This window comes from Pleurodeles waltl, chromosome 11, assembly GCF_031143425.1.
Source record: "Pleurodeles waltl isolate 20211129_DDA chromosome 11, aPleWal1.hap1.20221129, whole genome shotgun sequence".
Taxonomy (NCBI): Eukaryota; Metazoa; Chordata; class Amphibia; order Caudata; family Salamandridae; genus Pleurodeles; species Pleurodeles waltl.
Window position 1 is genome coordinate 860,252,982 of NC_090450.1, and position 26,570 is coordinate 860,279,551.

The 26,570-nt window shown below is 42.0% G+C and overlaps 1 protein-coding gene across 1 annotated transcript in view; it reads right to left on the reverse strand.

Moving 5' to 3' along the window:
* Positions 1 to 26,570, reverse strand: part of MYO18B (myosin XVIIIB) — a 1,377,385-nt gene that overhangs the window by 1,344,724 nt on the left and 6,091 nt on the right. Inside the window, exons 3-4 of the mRNA XM_069214702.1 lie at positions 25,590 to 25,702; positions 2,461 to 2,637 (exon numbers count right to left, since the gene is read on the reverse strand). Coding sequence (XP_069070803.1) covers positions 2,461 to 2,637; positions 25,590 to 25,702 — 290 coding nt within the window. The remainder of the gene's footprint in view (positions 1 to 2,460; positions 2,638 to 25,589; positions 25,703 to 26,570) is intronic.

Genomic DNA, 26,570 nt, shown 5'->3' on the forward strand with positions numbered 1-26,570 from the left:
GTGTTAAGGAACCCTTTCTCCCATGCCGTATTTACAAATTGGCGCAATGCTTTCATTGCGCCAATTTGTGAACCTTTCAGCCACATTATGCCTGCGTCAGGAATAATGTATGCAAGGGGGCATTCTGACGCAGCGAGGCCTGGAAAAAATGGCACAGTGATATTTGCAACATTTCACTGCGCCATTTTTTCCATCCTTTTTAATGCCTGGTGAGAGCAGGCGTGAAATTACAGCACCTATTTTAGTCAATGGGCTTCCCTGTGCTTTGCTGCACTAACGTCAAAACTTTTGATCCTAGTGCAGCAAAGTGCCACAATAGCGTAAAAAATGCACAGTATTGTAAATACGATGCAACCATGGTGTCGTTATGTGGGGCAAGGGCGATGCAAGAGAAGTGCACATTGGGACCGATGCGCCACTTTCTCATAAATATGCCCCTCGGAGGTCTGAAGATATTCCAGACTTTACTTTAGTAAGAAGTGTGCATTGTGCACAGGATCTTGAATTTTATATTTGCTTCTACCCATGTCACGTGGATGTGGCATTTAAGATTGAAACACAACAATGCCGATTGTTTCTGTGTTTATTGTCACAACTGTGCCGATTGTTTCTGTAATTTTGAAGTTTGATAATATGTTTTTAATGTTTAGGCTAAGTTAGGGCCTGATTTAGAGTTTGGCAGATGGGGTTACTCTGTCACAAACGTGATGGATATCCTGTTTGCCACATTACGATTCCATTAACTCCTATGGAAACCATAACACGGTGGATGGGATCACGCTTGTGATGGAGTAACCTGTCCGCCAAACACTAAATCAGGCCCTAGGTCAGTTGAGGTGTAAATTGGAAACATCAGGGCCCAGATTTACTAAGCCTTTGGGTTGTCCTTGCATAGCGTGTGGTGATGAAAAGTAATGCAAATGCTTTAGTAAGATTTACAAGCCACGTAAGTGGTGATTTGCGCTGCCTTGTGTGACTTTCTAAAGAAATGTAACACAATGCAATGGCTTCCGCTGTGTTGCATTACATTTCGTAGTGGTACCTGTTCAATGGGTGGAGCATGGGCGTGCCCGTGCATCCACATATGGAATTTGATGAATCTCAAATTTACTAAAATCAGTAAACCTGGAATTGCACCAAAATGGTATGTCACCCCAAACATGGAGTAATGCGGAGAAATGTGTTTATTCTTCCTCGTTATTCTCTATTAGGATTGTTTTTGTGCAGGAAGGTACTCCTCTCTGCTCAATAACAATCCAGCCTGTAATGCAGACACCTTTGCATCCTGGTGCAAGGGCGCCTGTGTTGACGCTAGGCAGCCAAAAGTGCACCAGAGCAGGAATAGATCGGAAGAGTGTTATATCTTAGTAGACATGGCGCTCTTCAGCTGCCCTGTTTTGAATGAACACTTAGTAAATATACCTCCTAATCTTTGGATTTTCAGTTCTGAAAGCAAAATAAAAGGCACATGGGATTTGTAAGAGTCCCAAAATATGTAGAAGGAATGAAGGGAAGTAATGAGAAGATATCAAATGCAGCTATGACTGAATGTCAAACAGCTAAGAATACTTCCCAAAGCAGCAAAATTAGCAGCCATTTCATACACAAAGCAATCAATGGTTGTGTTTTTTACTGTAGACTTGATATGTTCGCCTGTTTCGTAACCCCAAACGGATTAAATGAATAACAGGTTATAACAGTTCAAACACATTAAAAAGTTGTCATATATAATCAATAAAAAATCGTTGCTGTGTGTAAACTGCCACTTTACCACCACACGATGATCCTAATTATAATAAGACATTTGATATCACGCACAAGTAGCAAAATTGAATTACAGATGAATAGGGAATTTTACACTCATAGGTTTCTGCATATGATTTGTATCCATTTCTGAATGTTTTGCTGATTCACAGCCTTCAAACGAGTAATGACAGAAGCTATGCAAACTGTACAACTCAAGGTGCATTTATGGCCAACTTCTTAGTCTCCAGGTGGATTGTCAACATGCGACTAATCTGATGGTTACATTAAATGCAATAAAGATGGGGTCATACGAAGGAAATGTAATGTGCAGCGCACTCAAATGAAGGGAATATTGGAGGATACTGTAGTGCATTATAATACAGAAGTAATGGTGCATTGCCTTACGTAATGCTGTACTGGAATTTTGCATTACTGTATACCAGCACTATACATTATACTAGAAAGTTACTGTAGTAGCCAATAAGAAGCACAGAGCACAGCAATCATACAGGTCTTTCAGGTAAAGCAATACAACTACTAGACGGTATAATCTGCTGCCAATACTCAATAGAGTAGAAATAATATATGCATGTGGCTCATGCTTAGTAGTCAGTCACTTGGATAAGTAATACCTTGATTTCCCCAAATATCTAGAAACCAAAGGGACTCCCGGTCATATCTATGAAAGGGAATGAGCAATCAACACATAGATACCTTTGCAGAATAGTTTGGTATGGGCGTGCTAGGCTTTATCACCACTAGGTGTGGGCCCGCATACGTATGGTTCAGCTGAGACTGGTAGCGATGCCGCAGGGTGTTGATCACACTTGACTCGTTTAGGCTGATGAGCGTGGATAAATCCTCTGCATGGTCGAATTTCGAGGGGTTTGTCTGAAACACAAGTGCAACAACATTACAAACACATAATTTGTTCCCTAGAGAATTTCGTATAAGTCCTTGAACAGTATGCCCACCTCTAAAAATACTGGAGGACAAGGTCATTAGAATATGGTTAGCACACAATAGACTTAGAAATCATGACCCCAAAATAGTATCCTTTAAAGGATGTGGCTTAATGCAGTTAACCATGTCTTTAGTTTATCAAAAGACTACTCTCAAACTACATTGGAAAATAAAGGTAATAAATCATGTATTACAGGAAAGAAATGAAGAACAGCTCCTGAACATGGCAAATGTATGACAGATTTATCAATGAAAGATACCTAAGTAACAAAAAAAGTGATGAAATAGGTGAAGCATACAGTGTACTATCACTGAAAGGCAAACGACCTGCATCATCAATTAGTGAGGGAATGCAGTGACATTTTGTAAAAATATATGCCTTGATAATGCTCATGGATCAACAGCCAAGAGCAGAAGCGAGTCCATTAAATGTAATTTCTGTTCCCAATACTATGGAGTCAGGATCATTTTGCAAAGACACACCTAATTGTATATACAGGAGAAAATAATTTTGACCCAATTTCTTGACTATTTCGATTTAAAAAAAAGAAAACAATGGTATTTCCATTTCTCCTGAAAAGACTGAGTTGATTCACAATGGTAAACTTACCTCTTTGGCTAAGTTTACCTTTTTTTGTAATCACAAACAATTGATTAAATAGAAACTTTACGACTGTGGACACTCCGGAGTTTGGTCAGAGAAGAAAGATAGACTTGTCCTTTGAACCCTTTGGATGCTTAGGCCAGCTTTAAATGAAACATCATTCTGAAAAGCACTGTTTATTAATAGACTTCAACTTCTTGGTAGTTCCTACTGTAGAAGTCATGTCTGTCCTATCTTAAATAACATATTGGCAGATATGACAATCATGGTACAGAAATTAAATAATTCTATGAAATGAAGAAATATGCATAACAACCATATATTACTTGTATTGCATGGGAGTCGGTGGATCCACTTGCACATTCCAATATCTCCACATAACGAAGTAGGAAAACATGTAAATGTAGAATCGGTGTAAAACAACCTTAGTGTAGTATGAGGAGTATGTGCAAGGTCAATCAATCTCTTTTATACATTAATTTGTCATTTATAGAACCTGATCTTGTTGATATATGTCATCAGGAGGATGGGACAAGATAATACCCAGAACATAAAATAAACAAGAACAATTTGCTAAAACTTGGGTACAAAGAAAAATATTTTCTGTTTAGTTTTTGCAGCTTCGAAAGTGTCTGTTCACTTTCTTTATCCCTTATGAAACCTAAGTTTAAGGAAGACTATAATATCATGATTTTGCAATCAATCTTGAAGATATTTCCTGCTAATTGAAGTTGGCAGAGTTCAGCTTGTAGCATTAATACAATGTCTGTTATGTTATGTTATGTTATATTTGTATATCACACAACTCGTCCAGGAGGGTATCCTGGCACTGAAGCAGGAGCAGTATATTGTGAGCCACAGTTGGGGTAAGTGAAGAGCCTGGTCTTCAGTTTGTTGTGGAATTCAAGAACTCAAGAGGAGGCTCTGATGTACAGGTTGTTTTTTGATAATTTTTCCCTCAACCATATAATTTTCTTACCCCAGTTTTCTCTATGCAAGGAGATTCCCCCTATGTTGTCAGACTTTTGGGGATTGTGTTGAGGGTAATCCATGAGGTTTACTCTCCGCATGGAACAAGGTGCTAGGGTGATTGCTCCATCACCACTGAGATACAGGATGCTGAAAATGTTGTAAGATGCTGAGGATGCTGTGCGGTTGAGAGGTGTCTTCCTGGGGATACTAGTAGGACCACTGTCAAGTTGGGGTGACTTTGGGCACAGGGGTCTATAACCCTCAAAATCTTCTTTTGTCCAGCAAAAATCCTGTTGCCACTGGACTACTTGTCTCCGGTCATAACAAAACCTAGTGGTTCTTACGCTACAACAGGAAGTCAGTCAACTGACTCTTGGAGTTCACCTCTTCTGTCTGGGACTTTTCCATGAGCCCAGCACCTCCGGCACAGTCTTGCTAGCCCAAGGATCAGCAGGTGCAATCCAGTTTTCAGTGCAGCCTCTTTTTGCTGGGTCCAGGGATCAGCAGGGCAGTCCTTCTTCGGTCCTCTCTCCAGTCCAGATGTGATCTGCAGTCTGGTTGACAGGGGCCCCAGAAAATGCCCGCAGGGATGTGGAAGTCACTGGACAATGGGCTAGTGGAAGCTTTTCTACCTGGTGATGACTTCCTGCACAGTGTGTCATCTAAGTATCCCAGAGAGTACTATTCTGCCTACTCCAAAGATGGCAGAAACCCCTCACAGTGCAGTGAACTTCATAGCCCACCTTAGCCTAGAGGTGCGCCTACCTGAGGCCTACACATCCACTGAAAAACATGTTTGCCAACTGTTTTCCTCCCTCTGTCCACAACACCACCCTGTCTACCTCAATAAAAAAAAGCAGCCTCTCTCATGTGTGTTTACCATATGCCCTTCAAAGGCAGCTTCCCCTCTGAAGCTCGCCGTTTGGGCTCACACTCTTTGTGGCTTCCTGGTAGGGAGAGGAGACACCTCTTTCAATGGCAGGCCCCTATTGTGTGTACTCCTGGAAGTCATTAACATTTCTCCCCAGGAGGGAAGAGGGCTGTTTTGTGGCCACTATCTGCAAGTCACCACAGAAAGACTTGGGAAACAGATTGACAACTTTCTAAAAGCTGCATTTCTCACAAAGTTGCATTAAATTCCACTTGGGCATCAAGTTGAGTTTAATGCAACAATCATTTGATACCTTGAAGCATCGACTTTAGTAATCCTATTCAGAAGTTGGTACAGATGAATTGTCAGAGGGTAACACTGCACTCGCCAAAAGGGCGACTAATATTTCCACAGTAAAAACCACATGCTGTATTTTTTATTGTTAGGATATTATAAATACATGTCCTACGCTTTAATGTAAGACACCCTGCCTTAGGACTCGATAGGCCTGCTGCAGGGGTGACATATGTATATAAAGTGGGAGATTTGGTCTTTGACATTAGTTTAAATGGCAAAGATGACTTAGGAGTTGAAAGCTGCTCTGTCTGCAGTGACAGCCGGGGAAACATGTTTGCACATTTTCACATCCAGGTTGGCCAATAGGTGTTGCAGCCTTGGTGTGACACTTTAAATTGCAGGTCCTGGGTGCCAGTGGTACCAAATACTAGAGACTTATGAGCAAGTACATTAGTACCGATTGGATGTAAGCGAAAAACCAGCAGCATCAGTCCAAAGTTTTGGGGGTGATAACTCAAAAAGAGACATTTCCTTACACTGAAAAAATTTCTTGACCAGTCAATACACTTCCTTCATGCAAAGTCAATTTTACCTTTTTATCTAAAAATTGAACTCAATCAATATACCTAATTTAAAATAAAATCAGGCCCACTTCAACGGTATAGTCAGATAAAAAGTTACTCCAGCTTTTACATGTTCTTAGAATTTGCATTCATTACTTGCTTACATATGTGTGGGGTTTCTTAACAGATTTCTCAGGCTAAATAAAATTCCATATGCATCCTAGGGAACCACACAACAAACTTACTTCCTTTAGCAGCCAAATTTTGGGTTTGACACAGAAATAGGGCCAAACATGCCATCAGGTATTATTAGGTGAGATTAATACAAATGTGTTTAATCACCAGCTCTATTTTCCACTTAGAATCAAAATAGGAACAATGGATCCTTCTAAAAGGAAAGTAAATAGTAACTTCCTCCCTTGTGCCAGTTCCTCTCTTACTCCAAAGGAGGAAATGGGCAATGCACTAATTCCCCACCTGCAAGTTTAAGAGTCTACATAATATCCAAGATAACCTAATCCAGCCATAGAGCACGTCCAACTTCTTATGTTTACCCACAAACCTGACACCCAGGCTTTCCCAAATTAAAAGGACATTGCTCCGCTCATAATAAACTTCCAACTAATGAACAAGTTATGAGCAAAGGCATTTCTGCTATGAATTATCTCTGTTGATTTATATGCCAGTTTCTGGTAAACTAATGTCTTCGCTGCTTAAGACACCACACAACAAACTCACTTCCTTCAGCACTCCAAAATGTAATTTGGGGGTAAGAAAGAAGTAGGGATAAACATATCATCCAGTGCCACTATGTTTACTTTAGCTAAACATGCTCAATGTGCTCCACTTTCTTCCTCAGAGTAACAGAGTAGGAATAATGCATCTTTTCAGATGTAAATGGTAACTCCCCCATTCATGCTAATTCCTTCTTGGGACCAAGGGGGGATTAAACAAATGTACCAATTCCTGAACAGGACCCCCCTTTGGCCAATACACCAACTCCTGAACAGGATCTCCTTAATTTGTTTCCCCTCAAAATTCACACTGAGGCTTTTCCAAAAGGATTTACTTCTCCTGGTGACAAGCTGCCAAATATTGAACACGTTTATCAGCCACGACATAAGGAAGATACATTTGCTCTGTGGATTTTATAGTCAGTTTCTCTTCACCCAACACTACTGTTTTTTGCTTGATCTTAAATCCATTTGTAATCATGTTTTCAAGGCAGTGAGGGATGTTTACACCTAAGCCATTTAGATCCTTAAGACAGAAAAGTGGGACATACTTCTGTTTCCTGCATTGGATCCTATTTACCAAAATATTTAGGTCTAAACACAGACAACTTCTTCAAAAGCACAACACCAAGAATTGCAGAAAAAGAGTGAGAGACTGACAGACAGACAGAGTGAGGGATGAGCTTCGGGACTGCATCCTTCAACTACCGCCTTTATGTGTGCTTTATAATTGCTTGGGTGGACTTTCCATCTAGACCATGAAATTGGCTAGTTACATTGTCCCATTTGTGCTTCCATTAGATTTGGTGATGGGGATTCAAGTATTCCTCTTTTTCAGACTGCAAATGTGACAAGCCATTTATCTTTTAATTGAGAGCCACTTTCTATTATTATATTTCCTTTGCTCTCACTACAACATTTTAGTTACTGATTTATGAGTTTACAGGAAAATATTTCAGGCAATGTATTACTGAATTTATTGATATCACTTATTGCTTTGCCGAACGAGCCCCCAAACAAAATAGCAAGATTATTAAATGATCTGACCATCTTAGTCACAAATTGTCTTTAATGAGTGTATATGATGCCCAAAAACATATGATTCTTCCTTTTTCAGAGTTCAGCTTAATAGTATTCCTTCACATTTTAAAAGATGAAGCCCACTTTGAAGACCAGCTGGCATGAGGTCCATTACACATCCTAATCCATGTAGAGTAACGTAAATGTGACTAGTATGTCCAAGTTTAAAAAGATAACTTTTGACCACTCCCACACACCTTAAAACTTTAGGAGAGTACACGTCTCTATTGTGGACCCCATGTGTTGAATTACTTTAGCTTAATGAATGCCAACATGTTCCCTGGTGCCATCTGACCTATGAATCAAAATCAACAACCCAAGTGGCATACCCAAGCCTCTTCACTTCTTCCACAAAATACTTTCGTCCACCTTATAAAAGGGCCTGGATAGACTCACAAATATACAGTTTATTAGTGCCAACTGATTCTCCATGATCCTTCTTGCCAGCAGCACTAAAAAAACACTGGGCCTCATTTACAAGGGCATTGCACCGCCGATATTCCAGTGGCCCAATGTCCTGCTCCATATTTATGAAGTGGCGTTAAGCCACTTTTTGTGGCTTAACACTGCCTTATAACTATGGCCCCTTTACACGCATCACTTTGTGGGACAGGGGCATGCAATGGGTGTTGCTGTGGGCGTTCCACCACAACATCCATTGCATTTTGATGCTGCCCCAGATTTATGAGATATAAACCTGAGACAGTACCAAAACCCAGTGGTGGCATTAGGGTGGCGCAATGTGGAGAAATACTTTTATTTCTCCTTGTTTTTGCTTTTTCTCTACGTACTGCATTCTGCAGCACACATAGAAAGAGCAAAATGCCATTAATGATTGTTTAGGTGCAGGAAGGTTTTTCTTCCTGCACATAAACAATCATTAAATAATGCCAATTTGCTACTTGTACAGCACACATAGAAGTAACAATTCACCTTTATTGATTGTTTATGTGCATGAAGGGACACCTTCCTGCACATAAACAATCATTCCCTGCAACACAGGCACCCTTGCACCACTTCTTTGAAAATGAGGCCACCTAGATCTAGTATAGACTCCTAAAGAAACAGCTGCAAGTCCAAATGACAACATCCATCCATTCAGTTAGATGTCCAAGCAGCTGTTTGGTATCAGTTTTTCATTCATATATACAAGAAAATTAGACAATTACACACAACTACTTTAGTTCGCTTTTCAAGGATTAGTATAAAATCGTCTTTTGTCACAAATCTGGCATTGTAATTATGCTCATCATCACTCTGGCAAAACCTATAAAGGATTAATGCGACAACCTGAGTGTGGTCTGAAAACAGCATTAAAACAGAACATCAAAACCACAAAGCGCTTATATTGCTCTTCCTCAGAGACTGCATTCACCAATACAAAAGCCCTCTGTCTTTCCAATATATTTCCTACTAGATAAAAACCCATATGCAATGTAAGGGCGAGGCAAAGGTGGCCATTGATTTTCATCCACAACTTTTATTGGAAAAATGTTGTACTCCATGCAACTGTCTAGCTGGATGTTTCACAACTAACATATGATACGAACATTTTAATTTCTGAATGAATCTTTAGTATTGGTCATCCACTGATAATTCTGAATTACACTAATAATGGCAACATCTTTGCATGTGTCTCTACAACTATGGTAAAGATGGATTATGCAATGGAATCATTATTCAGATCATACCAGCTCTACTTATTGACTCTAGAATAAGCTAAACCTTACACGTTTGGAGAAATCCACACCTCATTGACAGTCATGATAATAACCAGTGATGGCTTATCTCATCTAGATAAGGAGTACATGTGTATAACGTGTTGCTGATACTTGCTTTCATGGAAGGCAACTCAAACAATGTAACACCTCTATTTAAAGAAGATGAATGGAAAGATTCATAAAGGCTAAGAATAGAACACTGCTGGCACTAAACATGGAACATTAATGTCATAATACTTGGGAGCCTACAATCCCTGCTTAACGCCTGTCTCTAATATCCTTATTACAGTTGAGTTGTGACATCTCTAGTTACCTGTAATAATACAATGATGTAGCTCAACTGAAATCGCTTGTTAAGTATGCACCATCATGAATTCTATCTCTTTTATTCTCTGCAATCACTTAGCATCTTTGGCGTCATAAGGGAATTCGAGGCTGCTCTGACTGGGCCCTCTGAAGAGTCTCTCAGTAGAGTGCTGTGCTCTCTGCTGTGATGGAAAGCAGAGAGCACAGCTTAAGGAGGTGAGGGGGAGTGAATGTTCAGAATGTGGTGAAGCTAGGTCACAGGACGCCAAGTATTTGTTTTCTTTTTCGCATTTGTGGCAAAGAGAAGAGACCATGTTATCTACAGCTTCCTTGTTACTCCTTTCCATAACAGCTGAAAGCAGAGGGCACTGGTTTTTGGGGTCATTCATAACATAAAATCATAGATGGGTTAATGGTATGTTTTTCACCTTGAGGTTCTGGCAACATCGTAATACTTTTGTTCTTGTCTATTCAACATCACACCAAACTACACAGCAAGAAATATCCATGTTATTCACTATATCCCAACTATAATTCTGCATGTTACAGTTGAATTATGACCTCATAAGGCCATCTGCCAGCAATTAAGGTTAAAGCCAGGTAACAGAGCCTAATTGAAGATGCAACAAAAGCAAAGATAAAGAGAACTGGCTACTCATTCTTCTGATTTGTTTTTCTAAAACAAACAGTGATGATCAGAAAGGATATATTTATGGCAACATGTTCATTTTTTTCAAACTATTGATCATTTTTAATATTTCTACAAATTCTGAGCTACAGCATTTTTAACATGACTTACATTAAACAATTTAAATATATTTTTGCAAAATTATTTTTAGTTGGTTTAATTTTGCAGTATAGATTCTGTTTTTATTGTTCATGTCTGTAATTATATTATCTCTTTCATATGAAAAAGCAAGACACTGTGAGTCAGATTTACTAAGAAGTTATGCAACGTACCACAGAAAATTTAGGCCCAGGTTTACGAGAAAATGACAGAGCACGACGCTGCACCAAATTTGGAAGCGCATCGCTCCGTCAGTTTTAAAATGCAGGGATGCACCATAGTTAAAAGAAAACGGTGCACTCCTGTGTTGTCCCCTGACCCGGCACTAAATTTGCTGCTGAGCACCAACACAACCACCCTTGAGTCATGGAGCAAGGATGGCTGCGCTGCGGGGAAGATTGTTTTTGTGCAGGAAAGGACACCTTCCTGCACAAAAATCTTCACTGGTGATTTGCTCCTTCTATGTGTGCTGCAGAATGCAGCACACATAGAAAGAGAAAAAAAACAAGAGAAATGAAAGCATTTCTCTTCATTGCACCAAGCTAACGCCACTCCTGGCGTTAGATTTTAGTACTGATTCAGGTTTACCAAAACTCCTAAATCTGAGGCATCGTCAAAATGCAATGAGTGTTGCTGTGGCACGCCCACAGCAACACCCATTGCATGCCCTTTTCATGCAAAATACTGCATGTGATGGGGCCGTATGTACAAGGTGGCATTAAGCCACAAAAAGTGGTTTAACACCACCTTGTAAATACAGCACAGAGCATAGCGCCACTGGAGCATCACTAAAAGTGATGCTAAAAGTAATGCGCCAGTGGTGATAGGGCCTTGTAAATTTGGCCCTCAGTTGCTGCATTATGTGAAAGAGAGAGAACAGAATAGCGTCATAATTACTAAGATGGGGTGCTGTTTTCCTCTCGTCCTGCACTGGAGCACCTTTCGCAGCCATGCACCAATACAGACACCCTGGATCCATAGTGCAATGGTGATTGCATTCTCTAAAGCATAGCTCTTTTATTGGAAGTGGTATCTTTGAGTACAAAAACTATGTTTTTCCACTTTGTAAGTGCTGTACAATTCTTGACACATGCAAAGTAGAAAAAACGAGGAGAAATTAAAAATTTCTCCTCATTATGCCTGCCTCGAGGAGGTGTCAGATTTTAATGTGATTTGTAGATACAGATTTGAATTAACACTGATGGGTGTTTGCATTGAAATGCCCATGCACTACCCAGGAAGCACCCCCTTGTTGGCACAAAGCAATGCAAGACAGTCCATTGAGAAACTTTGCATTACTTTGGGAACTACCCAAAGTAAATACAAATTTACATTGGATAGTAATTCCCATCTTAACACTTTGTGTCATTTTGTAACACAAATCCAATGCAAACAGTTACTAAGGCCCATATTGATACTTTTTTAGCGCCTCATTTGAGCCGCTTATTCTTGCAAAAGCGGCACAAACTTACAAAATACAATTGTATTTTGTAACTTTGCACTGCTTTTGCGTAAAAAAATGAAGCAAATGTGGCGCTAAAAAAGTATAAATTTGGGCCTAAATCTGGTCCCATGGAATTAAGCAGTTTTCGGGAAGAGTCATGGTGTGACCATGTATTGAAAGAAATAAAATACCCTTTGCCATACATTGTAAGCATACTGAAAATCACCTCAGAGTTCCATGACCTCAGAAAGGAACTCAGCCTTCAGACTTGTTCCTCTATACAGTCAAGGAACTCCTTCGTAATCCTGCAGTATCTTTATATGTGGTAGTTAGTACTTTTTCCCTTTTTCATGGCATATGAAAGATTTACACAAATTAAGAAGCATTCATTAAATAGGCCATGCAGGCAATGTGCTAATATATCAGAAGCGCTGGTATGATCATACACGTACAGAATATTAATATGAAAATTGATGCAAAGTGTTTTAGTAAATCAAATGACTTTCCATACTTTAAAGATAATAGAAAACAATATTACAAGTTTCGGCTTAATAAACAAATTGGTTGGTTCTCCGAGCAGTCGGCAAGTGCACTTTGGCACTGGCCATGTGGATCCTAAAGCAATAAACAATGCATTGACAGAAGGGTCGGTACATATTTAAGACCAGGTAAGATAGCAGTACCATGTAGGAGCATCAAAGTACTTTAAAAACTTGAAAACCGTCTTTCTTTTCCATGTGGAGAGCGATCCACCTGTCTTATTTTTTGAGGAACTTAAAGAAATCAGTACTACCCAAGGGAATAGTAACTTCCATGTTGGCACTGCTAGATTGTATCATGGAAACAATTTTTCAACAAAGGAAAAATAATTAGAATGCTAACAGGTAAGGGTGTGACTAGGCATGCGGTAAGATGGTGACTCTGCCTTAAGCACCACAGCACCTACAGAGTGTACCTGCCGGCCGGACTCCTTGCCAATGCCCATTTGAGGTACACACTGATGGCGAAATACTGCAGGAGCACGCAGATCTAACTTGTGCCCAAAACATGCCTTTGAGCAGTATTTTCACTTCTGTAAGGAAATGCCTCCTTGGCATGGTTGCCCCCTGACTTTTTGCCTTTGCTGATGCTATGTTTACAATTGAAAGTGTGCTGAGGCCTGCTAACCAGGCCCCAGCACCAGTGTTCTTTCCCTAACCTGTACTTTTGTATCCACAATTGGCAGACCCTGGCATCCAGATAAGTCCCTTGTAACTGGTACTTCTAGTACCAAGGGCCCTGATGCCAAGGAAGGTCTCTAAGGGCTGCAGCATGTCTTATGCCACCCTGGAGACCTCTCACTCAGCACAGACACACTGCTTGCCAGCTTGTGTGTGCTAGTGAGGACAAAACGAGTAAGTCGACATGGCACTCCCCTCAGGGTGCCATGCCAGCCTCTCACTGCCTATGCAGTATAGGTAAGACACCCCTCTAGCAGGCCTTACAGCCCTAAGGCAGGGTGCACTATACCATAGGTGAGGGTACCAGTGCATGAGCATGGTACCCCTACAGTGTCTAAACAAAACCTTAGACATTGTAAGTGCAGGGTAGCCATAAGAGTATATGGTCTGGGAGTCTGTCAAACACGAACTCCACAGCACCATAATGGCTACACTGAAAACTGGGAAGTTTGGTATCAAACTTCTCAGCACAATAAATGCACACTGATGCCAGTGTACATTTTATTGTAAAATACACCACAGAGGGCACCTTAGAGGTGCCCCCTGAAACTTAACCGACTGTCTGTGTAGGCTGACTAGTTCCAGCAGCCTGCCACACCAGAGACATGTTGCTGGCCCCATGGGGAGAGTGCCTTTGTCACTCTGAGGCCAGTAACAAAGCCTGCACTGGGTGGAGATGCTAACACCTCCCCCAGGCAGGAGCTGTAACACCTGGCGGTGAGCCTCAAAGGCTCACCCCTTTGTCACAGCCCAGCAGGGCACTCCAGCTTAGTGGAGTTGCCCGCCCCCTCCGGCCACGGCCCCCACTTTTGGCGGCAAGGCTGGAGGGAACAAAGAAAGCAACAAGGAGGAGTCACTGGCCAGTCAGGACAGCCCCTAAGGTGTCCTGAGCTGAGGTGACTCTGACTTTTAGAAATCCTCCATCTTGCAGATGGAGGATTCCCCCAATAGGGTTAGGATTGTGACCCCCTCCCCTTGGGAGGAGGCACAAAGAGGGTGTACCCACCCTCAGGGCTAGTAGCCATTGGCTACTAACCCCCCAGACCTAAACACGCCCTTAAATTTAGTATTTAAGGGCTACCCTGAACCCTAGAAAATTAGATTTCTGCAACTACAAGAAGAAGGACTGCCTAGCTGAAAAACCCCTGCAGAGGAAGACCAGAAGACGACAACTGCCTTGGCTCCAGAAACTCACCGGCCTGTCTCCTGCCTTCCAAAGATCCTGCTCCAGCGACGCCTTCCAAAGGGACCAGCGACCTCGACATCCTCTGAGGACTGCCCCTGCTTCGAAAAGACAAGAAACTCCCGAGGACAGCGGACCTGCTCCAAGAAAAGCTGCAACTTTGTTTCCAGCAGCTTTAAAGAACCCTGCAAGCTCCCCGCAAGAAGCGTGAGACTTGCAACACTGCACCCGGCGACCCCGACTCGGCTGGTGGCGATCCAACACCTCAGGAGGGACCCCAGGACTACTCTAAGACTGTGAGTACAAAAACCTGTCCCCCCTGAGCCCCCACAGCGCCGCCTGCAGAGGGAATCCCGAGGCTTCCCCTGACCGCGACTCTTTGAATCCTAAGTCCCGACACCTGGGAGAGACCCTGCACCCGCAGCCCCCAGGACCTGAAGGACCGGACTTTCACTGGAGGAGTGACCCCCAGGAGTCCCTCTCCCTTGACCAAGTGGAGGTTTCCCCGAGGAACCCCCCCCTTGCCTGCCTGCAGCGCTGAAGAGATCCCGAGGTCTCTCATAGACTAACATTGCGAACCCGACGCCTGTTCCTACACTGCACCCGGCCGCCCCCGCGCTGCTGAGGGTGAAATTTCTGTGTGGGCTTGTGTCCCCCCCGGTGCCCTACAAAACCCCCCTGGTCTGCCCTCCGAAGACGCGGGTACTTACCTGCAAGCAGACCGGAACCGGGGCACCCCCTTCTCTCCATTCTAGCCTATGTGTTTTGGGCACCACTTTGAACTCTGCACCTGACCGGCCCTGAGCTGCTGGTGTGGTGACTTTGGGGTTGCTCTGAACCCCCAACGGTGGGCTACCTTGGACCAAGAACTAAGCCCTGTAAGTGTCTTACTTACCTGGTTAACCTAACAAATACTTACCTCCCCTAGGAACTGTGAAAATTGCACTGTGTCCACTTTTAAAACAGCTATTTGTGAATAACTTGAAAAGTATACATGCAATTTTGATGATTTGAAGTTCCTAAAGTACTTACCTGCAATACCTTTCGAATGAGATATTACATGTAGAATTTGAACCTGTGGTTCTTAAAATAAACTAAGAAAAGATATTTTTCTATACAAAAACCTATTGGCTGGATTTGTCTCTGAGTGTGTGTACCTCATTTATTGCCTATGTGTATGTACAACAAATGCTTAACACTACTCCTTGGATAAGCCTACTGCTCGACCACACTACCACAAAATAGAGCATTAGTATTATCTCTTTTTGCCACTATCTTACCTCTAAGGGGAACCCTTGGACTCTGTGCATACTATTCCTTACTTTGAAATAGTGCATACAGAGCCAACTTCCTACAACTTCTCAATAGCCCCACCATTACGCATCCAACATGGCGACTCAGGCCCGTCATCCCGTCATGGTGATCTACACACATCAAGGATCGCAGTAAGCCAGCCTAGGAACCAAAGGCACAAAGATAAATCCTAAACTTGCTTGTTTAGATAACGTTATTCACTTTGTGGCGGTAAGGAAAGAGTGCCTGCTGCGAGCACGCTTTTAAAACTTGACGCGTGTATTGTCTCTAAGCGTAATAGCGTTTAAGGCTATCACAACCCAGCGCACTCATTTCGGACAGAGTACACTTGCTGACATCAGAAATTACACCGCATTGACATTTGCCTGTAGCACTCTGTAATGCCAAGTAATTCCATTGTATTAACTAGTTGTGGCCTGCTGTCGGCCGGTCCCGAGGTGAAATCTCGCTTCATCCCTTTCTAACATATACCACATCCCTCGCTAAACCGGCAACATATGCTCTCAACACTCTTCACTCGATTCACGTAATATTGCTCAACTGGATTTGAAGTATAATAGCGCTAGTAACCATCTAAACGGAACTTGTGCATACCTAAGTCTATATAATAACCACAGACGTCTTCACTAATATATTGACCCTGGTGCGGCTGCTAAAACTGGTGCAAATAAGTACAAAGAAGTACAAAGAAAGGGAAGCCATAAACAAAAAAAAACATAGCTATTATATTGGTTGCTGCCGTATCTGGTATCAACTGCTGTCATCAATGCGGCATGCTCATCTTGGATTCTTTGTCTACAAGTACATCTATTTAAAGCGGCGTCCCAGGGAAGAAATACATTCCTGTCCATACAGAACTCTAGACGAGCGTCAAGATAGAATTTACAACTCTGTCCCTCCTCATCAGAAGGTGGTGTTACTCCTTCCACAACATGTCAGATACAAATTGCGGAAACATGGAATAGAGACACTAAAGCAAACCTGAAACACTCTAAACACTCGCCACCTATACCGGAGTCACCAGTGAAAGGCAGCCCAGAACCTTCCTCCACTCTAGAGTCCATACTCATTAAATTCAACTCTGTTCATGACATAGCCCAAAGCACCAATCAAACCCAGATTTGCTTCAAGTTGAAGTGTTGGGAATCCGCTAAAACCTAAGGACCTAACAATAAGAATCTCCACTGCAGAGACTAGAATAAGTACAGTGGAAGACTATACAAATGCCCAAGTCAAGCGTCTACAAAATATGGAATGCTCCATATCCCTTCTGACAAGAAAACGTACTGATCAGGAAGATTGCAACAGGAGGAGCAAGCTGCGCATTTTCAGATTGCTACAAGGCATTGAAAACCCGGCTCTCTCGGTGTCCGACTTTCTAATTACCTGGATCCCACAGCTCACCTTCAAGAAAGACTTCAAAACTGGAAAAGCCCACAGGGTTCCAACTTTCAAACCAAAATATATGAAGAATCCAAGACCTCTGATTTTCAAACCTCTAGGCCATCAACACATAGAACAAACCTTCGCACGTGTGACTAAAGTCCAGATGAACCAGTGGTAAGACCAGAAAATATCGATCTCTCAGGACTATGCTAGAGACACTGCCATTCATCAAAAGGGATTTAAGTAATGTCTTACAGACATGGAAATCCCTTTCTCTTTCACAGGCCCATCAAAATTCCGTATCACTTTCAGAGGTCAAACAAAAAACTTAACAGAACCGGCAGACCTTATGATTTTTCTTAACAGCATAGCAGAATGACGGATGGATCCGGACTCTCATGCTGGCACCTCATTGGTTCCTTGCATGCCTTGACCTGCCTAAGATGATCTTTTGTCAAATTGGTCATTACAATCATTTCCTTTTGGTACAGAGTAAATCTCACCTAACAGCTGTTGATCACTCCCTAACGATATTCGAAAACACATAACTTACACACATTTTACTCTCCTTACATCTCTGCATTAAGCCAGTTCTAGGCTTAGATACTACTGCCCCTGATCTCGCAGTTTAGAGAAGCTTACATTATTTGTTATAATAGGACAGTAACCTTTTCATAACTGCTACATATCCTTCATCACACATAATTTAGCAGGTCAGATTTTGACCTCACATTTACACCCCCTTAAGACGGACCAATAGAAATCCCACACCACTTTAGAGATAGATGATATACCCACTCCGAAGACCTTATCTTACAATGTGCCTTACAAGCTATTCCTCACCTATGCACTCATGTTCCAGCAACACTAGTCACAAACGTTGGTCTCCTCATAGAGGCAAGACTCTCACATCAATCACTACATTTTTACTACAAATGTCTAACAATGAATATCTTCAACAAACCTGGTTCCCTCTCTGTGGCTTGACACTTTGTTGATTACTCCTTATGTGGTTTCAAGACTTGTTATATGTGTTGTTCACCCATTTTAATGACATCCAATGTTTTCAAAAAGGCGTCTGCATACAAGTTGCTGATCAGTTTTCTGTGCTTAGTACAGAGTATATTATAAGCTTGTTTTTGCATGATTATAGCTTAGACATGTTTTAAATCTTGTTGAATGCTACATTTGTCATAGTATGATACCTCTTACTTTTCTGCATGACTGCCTTTCCCAACCGGCCCACTCCATACCCCTCCTCACACCAGATGCATTTGCTGCTTCTGCACTCCTCTATGATTCTCCCATGCACCACGTGTCTTACAGACTTCCCCTAGTGGGAAGGGGTCTTCCCTGGCATCCCAGTCTCTCTGGAGTCCAGTTTAGTGAACCCAAGTCACTTGTTCGTTCCTCCCCATACTATCCTAGTAGTATACTCTTGTGGAGTTTCTGACATGATGTTGAACTGCAAGGGTATTTCCATGACTTGCTCAGATCCTCAGTTATTCAGATTGCCACCAAATACCTATTTTGATGCCCAATGTCTGCAATAAATGTTTTATCACTAAATACCAAGGGGCTAAACCACCCAATTAATATATCTAAAATACTTGACTAATGTAAGGAACTTGCAGGGAACTTAGGCCCTCATTACAAGTGCTGTACTCGCGGTGGCAGTCTGGACCACCACAGATGCGACTGTCCGACAGCCACATAACAACCCCAGAGGTCTGACCGCCATCTCTGCCAGGATCTTGAATCCCGCCGGTCTGATAGTGGCAGAGATCCTAATCCACAAGGGCAGCTCTGCTTGATTACGACCTTGTTCTCCGCCAGCCTTTTTAGGACAGTAACACCACCATGAAAAGGCTGGCAGCAATCAGATGCCCCCCTGTGGCCCCTGTACTGCCCATGCAATTGACATGGGCAGTGCAGAGACCCCCTGCCCAGCACTCTCGCAGTGTTCACTGTCTGCTTTGCAAATAGTGAACATTGTGAGGGTGCTGGTGCACCCTGCTGGCTACAGCATTGCCACTGGCTAGATTATGAGCTGGAGACAATGCTGTAGCCTGTTTCCCGCTAAGCCAGCGGGCAGAAAAGTAGGTTTCCACCCGCCGACCTATTGGGAAACTTACTGACTCTGGCAGGGAGGTCACTGCATATGCGGCGGCCACCCTGTAAGGAGTTTGGCGGACAGAGTTTTCTGTCCGCCAAACTCTTAATGAGGCCCTTAGTGCTCCTTCAAGAGACCAGAATAGGTTTCAAAGAAGCACTAGTACTGAGAAAAGGTTGGGTGTCAGACGTCACTTGCTTTGAAGCATGCAGGAAAAAAATGGGGTTATTACCTTACTTTCCAAAAACTCTGGCTTAAACATAATTGCATCTGAACACGACACTATGGGCAGGTGGCTACTTACCGGACTAAATAATGGAGACCACTATCTGTATGTCATGAACATCTATGTACCTAAAATAAATGTTCCAATCTTCTGGCTCACGCTTATCAAGAAATTAACAGATGTCCCCAAAGATTCCAAAGTCATTTTAGGAGGGGATTTTATTGTCCCAATGGATCCTATTTTAGATCGACACTCAGCATTCAAATACAGAACCTCTGGAGCACACAAAATGATGCTCAACCCATGCTCATCTCATCATCTCCTAGATATGTGGAGACTACAAAACCCTGAGGGTAGCAGCTTCACTTTATTCTCCTCACCACATTCTAGCTTCTTCGTATCAATGATCTCCTTGTTGATCCCTCACTTCTAAGTGCCACTTCAAATGCTAAGATACATCTGATCCTCATATCCGACCAGGCTGCAATTTCAGTGTCCATAACTAAACTTCCTGCCAAATGAGGACATCAAACCTGGTGAATAAATCCAGAAATCCTAGAACACACACCTGACAGAGCGAAATTGATACTTTTTTTAAAGAAAATTAAAATTAGGTCAAATCCCCGGTAATTCTATGGGATGCGTTCAAGTGTGCAATAAGGGGGCAAAATTTAAAACGTATGGCCAAGAAAAACAGCAAAAACAAGAACACCCTGCAATCCTTAGGTAATGAAATCAAAAACAAAGAGGAAGCTTTTAGACACTCAAATGATAGATCCCTACTTTATGATATTAAACAACTAAAATACTCATTCAACTTCATAGTTAGTAAACAAGCTTACATAGGTAAAAATGCAGACAGCTTCTATTTCACAATAGGTCCGGCAAATTACTTGCTTCTATCCTTACATCTAGCAATTTGGCAATTTCAACAACCAAATTAATAACTTTAAGAAAAGAGATGGCTCACAAAAATCTGAAACCAAAGACATTCTTGAGGTATTCAAAGAGTTCCATAGAAGGCTCTACACACCACAATTGTCAGGTGTTAGATCTGACAGCCGTAGGCTGGTCATTCCTCAGCTTTTTGCCTGCCTCCCTACATATTTCTGACCCTGTTTTTGCTGGTTTTAGGACTCTGCACACTTCACCACTGCTGACCAGTGCTAAAGTGCATGTGCCCTCTCCCCTGAATGTGGTAACATTGGTTCCTACCCAATTGGCATAGTAAGTTTACTTGTAAATTCCCAGGAGAGTGCACTAGAGGTGCACAGGGTCTGTAAATTAAAGGAAACTAGTGGGCCTTCAGCACTGGTTGTGCCACCCACATAAGTAGCCCCTTAATCATGTCTGTGGCCTGTCATTGCAAGGCCTTTGTGTGGAGTTTCACTGCCACTTCGACGTGGCATTTAAAACCACTTGCCAAGCCTTAAACTCCACTTTTTCTAAATCTAAGTCACCGCTAAGGTAGGCCCTAGGTAACCTATAGGGCAAGGTGCTATGTAAGGAAAAGGCAGGACATGAACTTATGTGTTTTATATGTCCAGGTAGGGGAAAACTCACAAATGTGTTTACCACTGCTGTGAGGCTTGCTCCTCTCATAGGCCAGCATTAGAACTGACCGTATATACTATTACGTTGTAGATTCTTATCTGAAAGGAGTAACCCTGTCATGTTTAATATGGCCAGAATGCTAATAGACAATCCTACCTACAGGTGAAGTTGGATTTAATATTACTATTTTAGAAATGACACTTTTAGAAAATTGGCATTTCTCTGCACTTACTGCCATCTGTGCCTTACACTCTGTCTCCAATCTACGTCTGGTCTGTGCTGGTTGACAGCTCCCCTTGTGCATTCCACCCAGACAGCCATAAACATAGGAAACTCAGTCACATGTGCATACTGAATGGGTCTCCCATGGAAGGAAGGGTGGAGGGGCTCTCTCTTACACTTTGAAGGTCAGTGGCCAGCCCTCACACAAAGGACTGATAACCCCCCACTGGATCCTGGTAGACAGAACTGGGCTGAAAGGGGAACTTGTAAACTTCAAAAACACTCTTTCCCCCACTTCAAAGGCATTTTTAGGTATATATACTAGGGCCCTCATTATGAGCAGTGCCTGCCTCGCAGCTGGAATCTTGCTGCATCGTCTTCCAGATCGACGCAGTGCCTGTTCCTTCTACCAGCGCATCAATGATTTTCAACACATCGTCCCTGGGCATCAAAATATCTCTGCATAACAGTGAGGAATCAAGGCTGCCCTTCTGGAAATGACGCATCACCTTACACTGTGAACATAAACAATGCATCATCTGTGCTACACCGAGAAATCCGACACAGAGCCTTACTTTTCAACGTGTCGCCTCCTCTGTGGCCTTCGTGCATCGTTATTTTTTGTTGCATCCCAGGTAATGTGTGTTACAAGGATATAACCACTGATTTTTAAGGATTGAGACTCATCTAAACCTTTACAAAGTGATATCTCGACTTGTGCGCATTGGATTTATGTCATTTTGGTCTTATTTTATTCAGATAAATATTATGTATTTTTCTAAACTTGCGTGGTGTATTTTTGTGGTGTTTTCACGGTGTTACTGTTTGAGTTATTACACAAATACTTTACACATTGCCTTCTATGTTAAGCCTGCCTGCTCTGTGCCAAGCTACCAGAGGTTGAGCACAGGATAGTTTGTGTTGTGTTGTGACTTACCCTGACTGGATTGTGGTCACTATTTGGACAAGGGTGTATACCTCTGCCGACAAGAGACCCAATTTCTAACATCAGGTATTAAAGACAAATGTTTAGACTTTCTCAGCTTTCTTCCTATATCCTCAGTTTCTGATGATGACAGAACCTACCTAAACAAACTGATAGAAATGGAAGAGATTGTTAAAGTTATCAAATCTATTCGTTCACATTGTTTTGTACAAAACATTCACATCATTGCTAAGTAAACAGCTTAAAAATACTCTAGATGACTTTGCACAGTGGAGAAAGGTATGGGGAATGGCTGCTGAGGGCATGATTGTAGTTATTCCCAAAGATGGCAAAGATCATTCATCGCTTATCATCCTCCTGGACCACTCAGCCGCGTTCAACACTTTCTGCCACCACACCCTATGCTCACGCCTTAGCAATGCAGGAATCCGCAACAGTGCCCTGGAATGGGTCACCTCCTTTTTCACTGGCAGAACCTAGAGAGTCCACCTCCCCCATTCCGCTCGGAGATCACCGCAATCATCTGCGGTGTACCCCAGGGTTCGTCCCTAAGCCCGACCCTCTTCAACGTCTAAGTGGCCCGCTTGCTAACATCGCCCAATCCCACAACCTCAACATCCTCTCATACGCGGACCACACCAAGCTGATCCTCTCCCTCACCAAGGACTCCGCCAAGACCAACCTCCATGAAGGAATGAAGGCCATCACCGAATGTATGAAGAGCAGCTGCCTCAATTCTAAAAAGATGGAAGTCCTCATCTTGGGCTCCACTCCCTCTGCACGGGATGACTCCTGGTGGCCTGCCACTCTCGGAGCCGCTCCGACTCCCACCGACCGCGCATGCAACCTGGGATTCATCTTGGACTCCTTATTATCCATGACTCAGCAAGTCAACGCCATCTCCTCCTCCTACTTCAACACCCTCTGCATGCTCCGAAAGATCTACAAATGGAAACCAGAACAGCAGTCGCCCAAGCCCTCATAAGCAGCAAACTAGACTACAGCAATGCCCTCTACGAAAGAACCACGGCCAAACTCCAGAAGAGGCTGCAATGCATCCAGAATGCCTCTGCACACCTCATCCTGGAATACCCTGCCACTGCCACATCACAGACCACCTGAGAAACCTACACTGGCTCCCAGTCAACAAGAGAATCACTTTCAAACTCTTCACCCATGCTCAAAAAACACTGCACAACACCGAACGAGAATACTTAACAGACGACTCTCCTTCTACACCCTGACCCGGCATCTCCACTCCACTGATCTCACTCTCGCAACCATCCCACGCATCCGCAGAACTATAACCGGCAGTAGATCATTCTCGCACCTCGCAGCCAAAACGTGGAACACTCTTCCCACCCACCTGTGCCAGACCAAAGACCTCCTTACCTTCAGGATACTTCTCAAAGCCTGGCTGTTCGAGCAGTAGGAGCACCTGTCTCCCCCCACCCACCCTCAGCACCTTGAGACCCTCACGGGTGAGTAGTGTCCTTTACAAATTCCTCATTGATTGATCTCGCTCCTAATATGAAAGCCAAAACATAAGCCAAACTTCTAGCTAACAGATTAGAAAAATCCATCCCTAGCCTGATTCACAACTCACAAACTTGGTTTGTGAAAGGACGCCTTGCCAGAGACAGCCCCTACAGATCTTGACATATAATAGAGAAAGACCATCTTTCCTCACTACCAACTGCTAGGATCACCCTCGATGCCAAAAAAGTGATTGACAAAGTCTGATGGCCATTCCTCCACGCTGCTCTTGAAACCCATAAACTGGGCGATTCCTTTATTAAAATGGTGTTGACATTATATGCAATCCCAAGGTTAACATTAGGATTAATGGCACAGACTCCACCTTTTTTTAATTACACCAGGGTACAAGACAGGGATGCCTGCTATTGCCCTTCTCTTATACTTACAATTGATCCCCTAATTAAATTACGAAATGAGGCCCCTGATATAAAAGTTCTCCAAACTGGTGCTAAATAGTAATAAACAGCAGCATACGTGGACAATATACTAATTTTCTCGGAAGACATTGAACATGCTATCCCATGTATTATCAACACAATTCAGGAGTTCTCTGTGATATCCGGATATACCTCAAACGAAGAAAAAACTGAGGTATTCCCTCTAAACCCACTATGCATTCTTTCTCATCTAGGTGATTCAGGGCTTAAGTAGCAATCTAAAAGACTTAAATATTCAGGTATCTGATTTTGTAAAAATCTAACAGACACACTACTTTATAACGTATCTCAGGCAATAGTTAAGGTTAAACTGCATGGTCACCCAAATTCATATTGTGGGGGTAGACTTGAAACCCTCAAAATGATGATCACACCAATGGTACATTTTCTATCATCCATGCTTCCCCTGAAACTCTCACCCTCTTTTTTCAGGAATTAGATAAAAGTACATCAAAATATCTGTGGAACGACAAAAGAACAAGGATCTCTTACAAATCACTTGGAGTGAGTTATACATAGGTTGGATGTAAACTACAGAATTGGAACCTCTACCAATCAGTCTTCTTGGCAGCCCAGGGTGCTGCTTGATTAACCCCAGAATCCCCACCCTGGGTACATATTGAACAGGACATTTGTTCCCCCTTCATTACGACTTCCTTTACAACAATGATGAAATTTAGAGAACCTCACTCCCGTCGCATACTTATGGATACAGCAAATGCACTGAAATTGTTAGACAAACATCTATTAGATTCTATCGAACATTCTAGATAGGCGTCTCTGTGGTTCAACTCCAAAATCAAACCAGATATTACTTTGCTTATTGCACATTCATCGGCCTCCAAAGGTATTAGACAAATCAGAGAACTTGATGATAGCAATAATGACCAGCTCCCATTTGCAGCTTTAGCTAAAATTTACAATGTACCTAACTTAGTTTTTTATATATTCTTGAAAATTAAATTTAAAAACTCCAAACTCAACCTGTCTATTCACTCAACACTCACCTCTTGCCTCAGCCAAAGGCAGCAGTCTGGACACATTGCTTCCAAAATATAGAAGTTCCTATCTGATTCACAACCACTACATGACTCTACCTTACACGACAAATGGTCTATTTTGACAACAAATATGCATTAAAAAATGATCATTCCTGTCTATCCGGTATGTCACATGCCTCTTATCTTTATTGCTGTTGTTTATCGACTTTTTATATCACAGTGATAACTGACTGTATGATGTTTTTCCCTCCTTAGAAGCAATAAAATATTTCAGAACAAAAAAGAATGCTAACAGGTATTGAACAAATAACAATACATTTAACAAACTCCTCGGTGCTAGCACAAACATCAGTCACTCACCCTATGTATATTTTCCTCATCTACTTCCATAATAGTGTTATCAGCATCAATGCGAATTCTCACTCTGCCTTCAGGTAACTCGGGGGTTCCAACATCAGGTTTCATTTCTGTAGCTGCAAGGGTATGGCAGGAATTATATCATGTGCATCAGATACGAGTCATTTTACAACTCACCATAGTATTTAGAAAAATAGTCTAACATTTGGCATAAAATAAGATAATTGTTTTCACAATGGTATACTGTGTTAGCACTGAAGAGATCCACCCTGAGATCAAACCACAATTTCTTTTCGCTGCTGTACCGTTTTGACCAACACATTAAGATGTATAGTAATTTGTGACTAAGGATATTTATCCAAGAGCACAAGCTGAGGTCTTTGTGATTCAAACAGAGTGCCTAAATCTCTAGGACAAATTAAAGATTTGTGGCATGGGTTTGCAGAAAAGACATCCAAATGGAAATTCTAAAGTCACACAAGAACAGAGAAAGGAGAGATATGGTTGTGTGAAGTGAAAGAGGGGTGGAGGAAACTGGAGAAATTGGGCTACAAATAGTAGAGACAGGCGTGATAGTTGAGTACATAAGTAAATAACGTAGCTGATTAATGTGCCTGTTATTAACATCTTAATATATTGTGTCTGTGAACTTATATTTCAGGTATTTGAACAACATACTGAGTTGTCAATAAAGGGAGACAGAAAAATCAGAAAAGAATATTGTGATAAAGAATATCATGATGCAGTAATATTGTCAATAATTTTGTTTTCTTCAGTAAAGTGACGTTGTTACTGACATTGTTTCAAACAACATAGTTGGAAAAATATAATTTGTTAATTATTTTTATGTGTTTTAGTTCATATTTAAATATTATGTGTTACTACTGTTTGCATAGTTGTTTTTTGCAATATAGTTTGTAATTGTAAGTGATTTTGAGTTTTCCAGTTTAACTGCTATTGGTATTTTAAAGGGTTGTAGCGGGT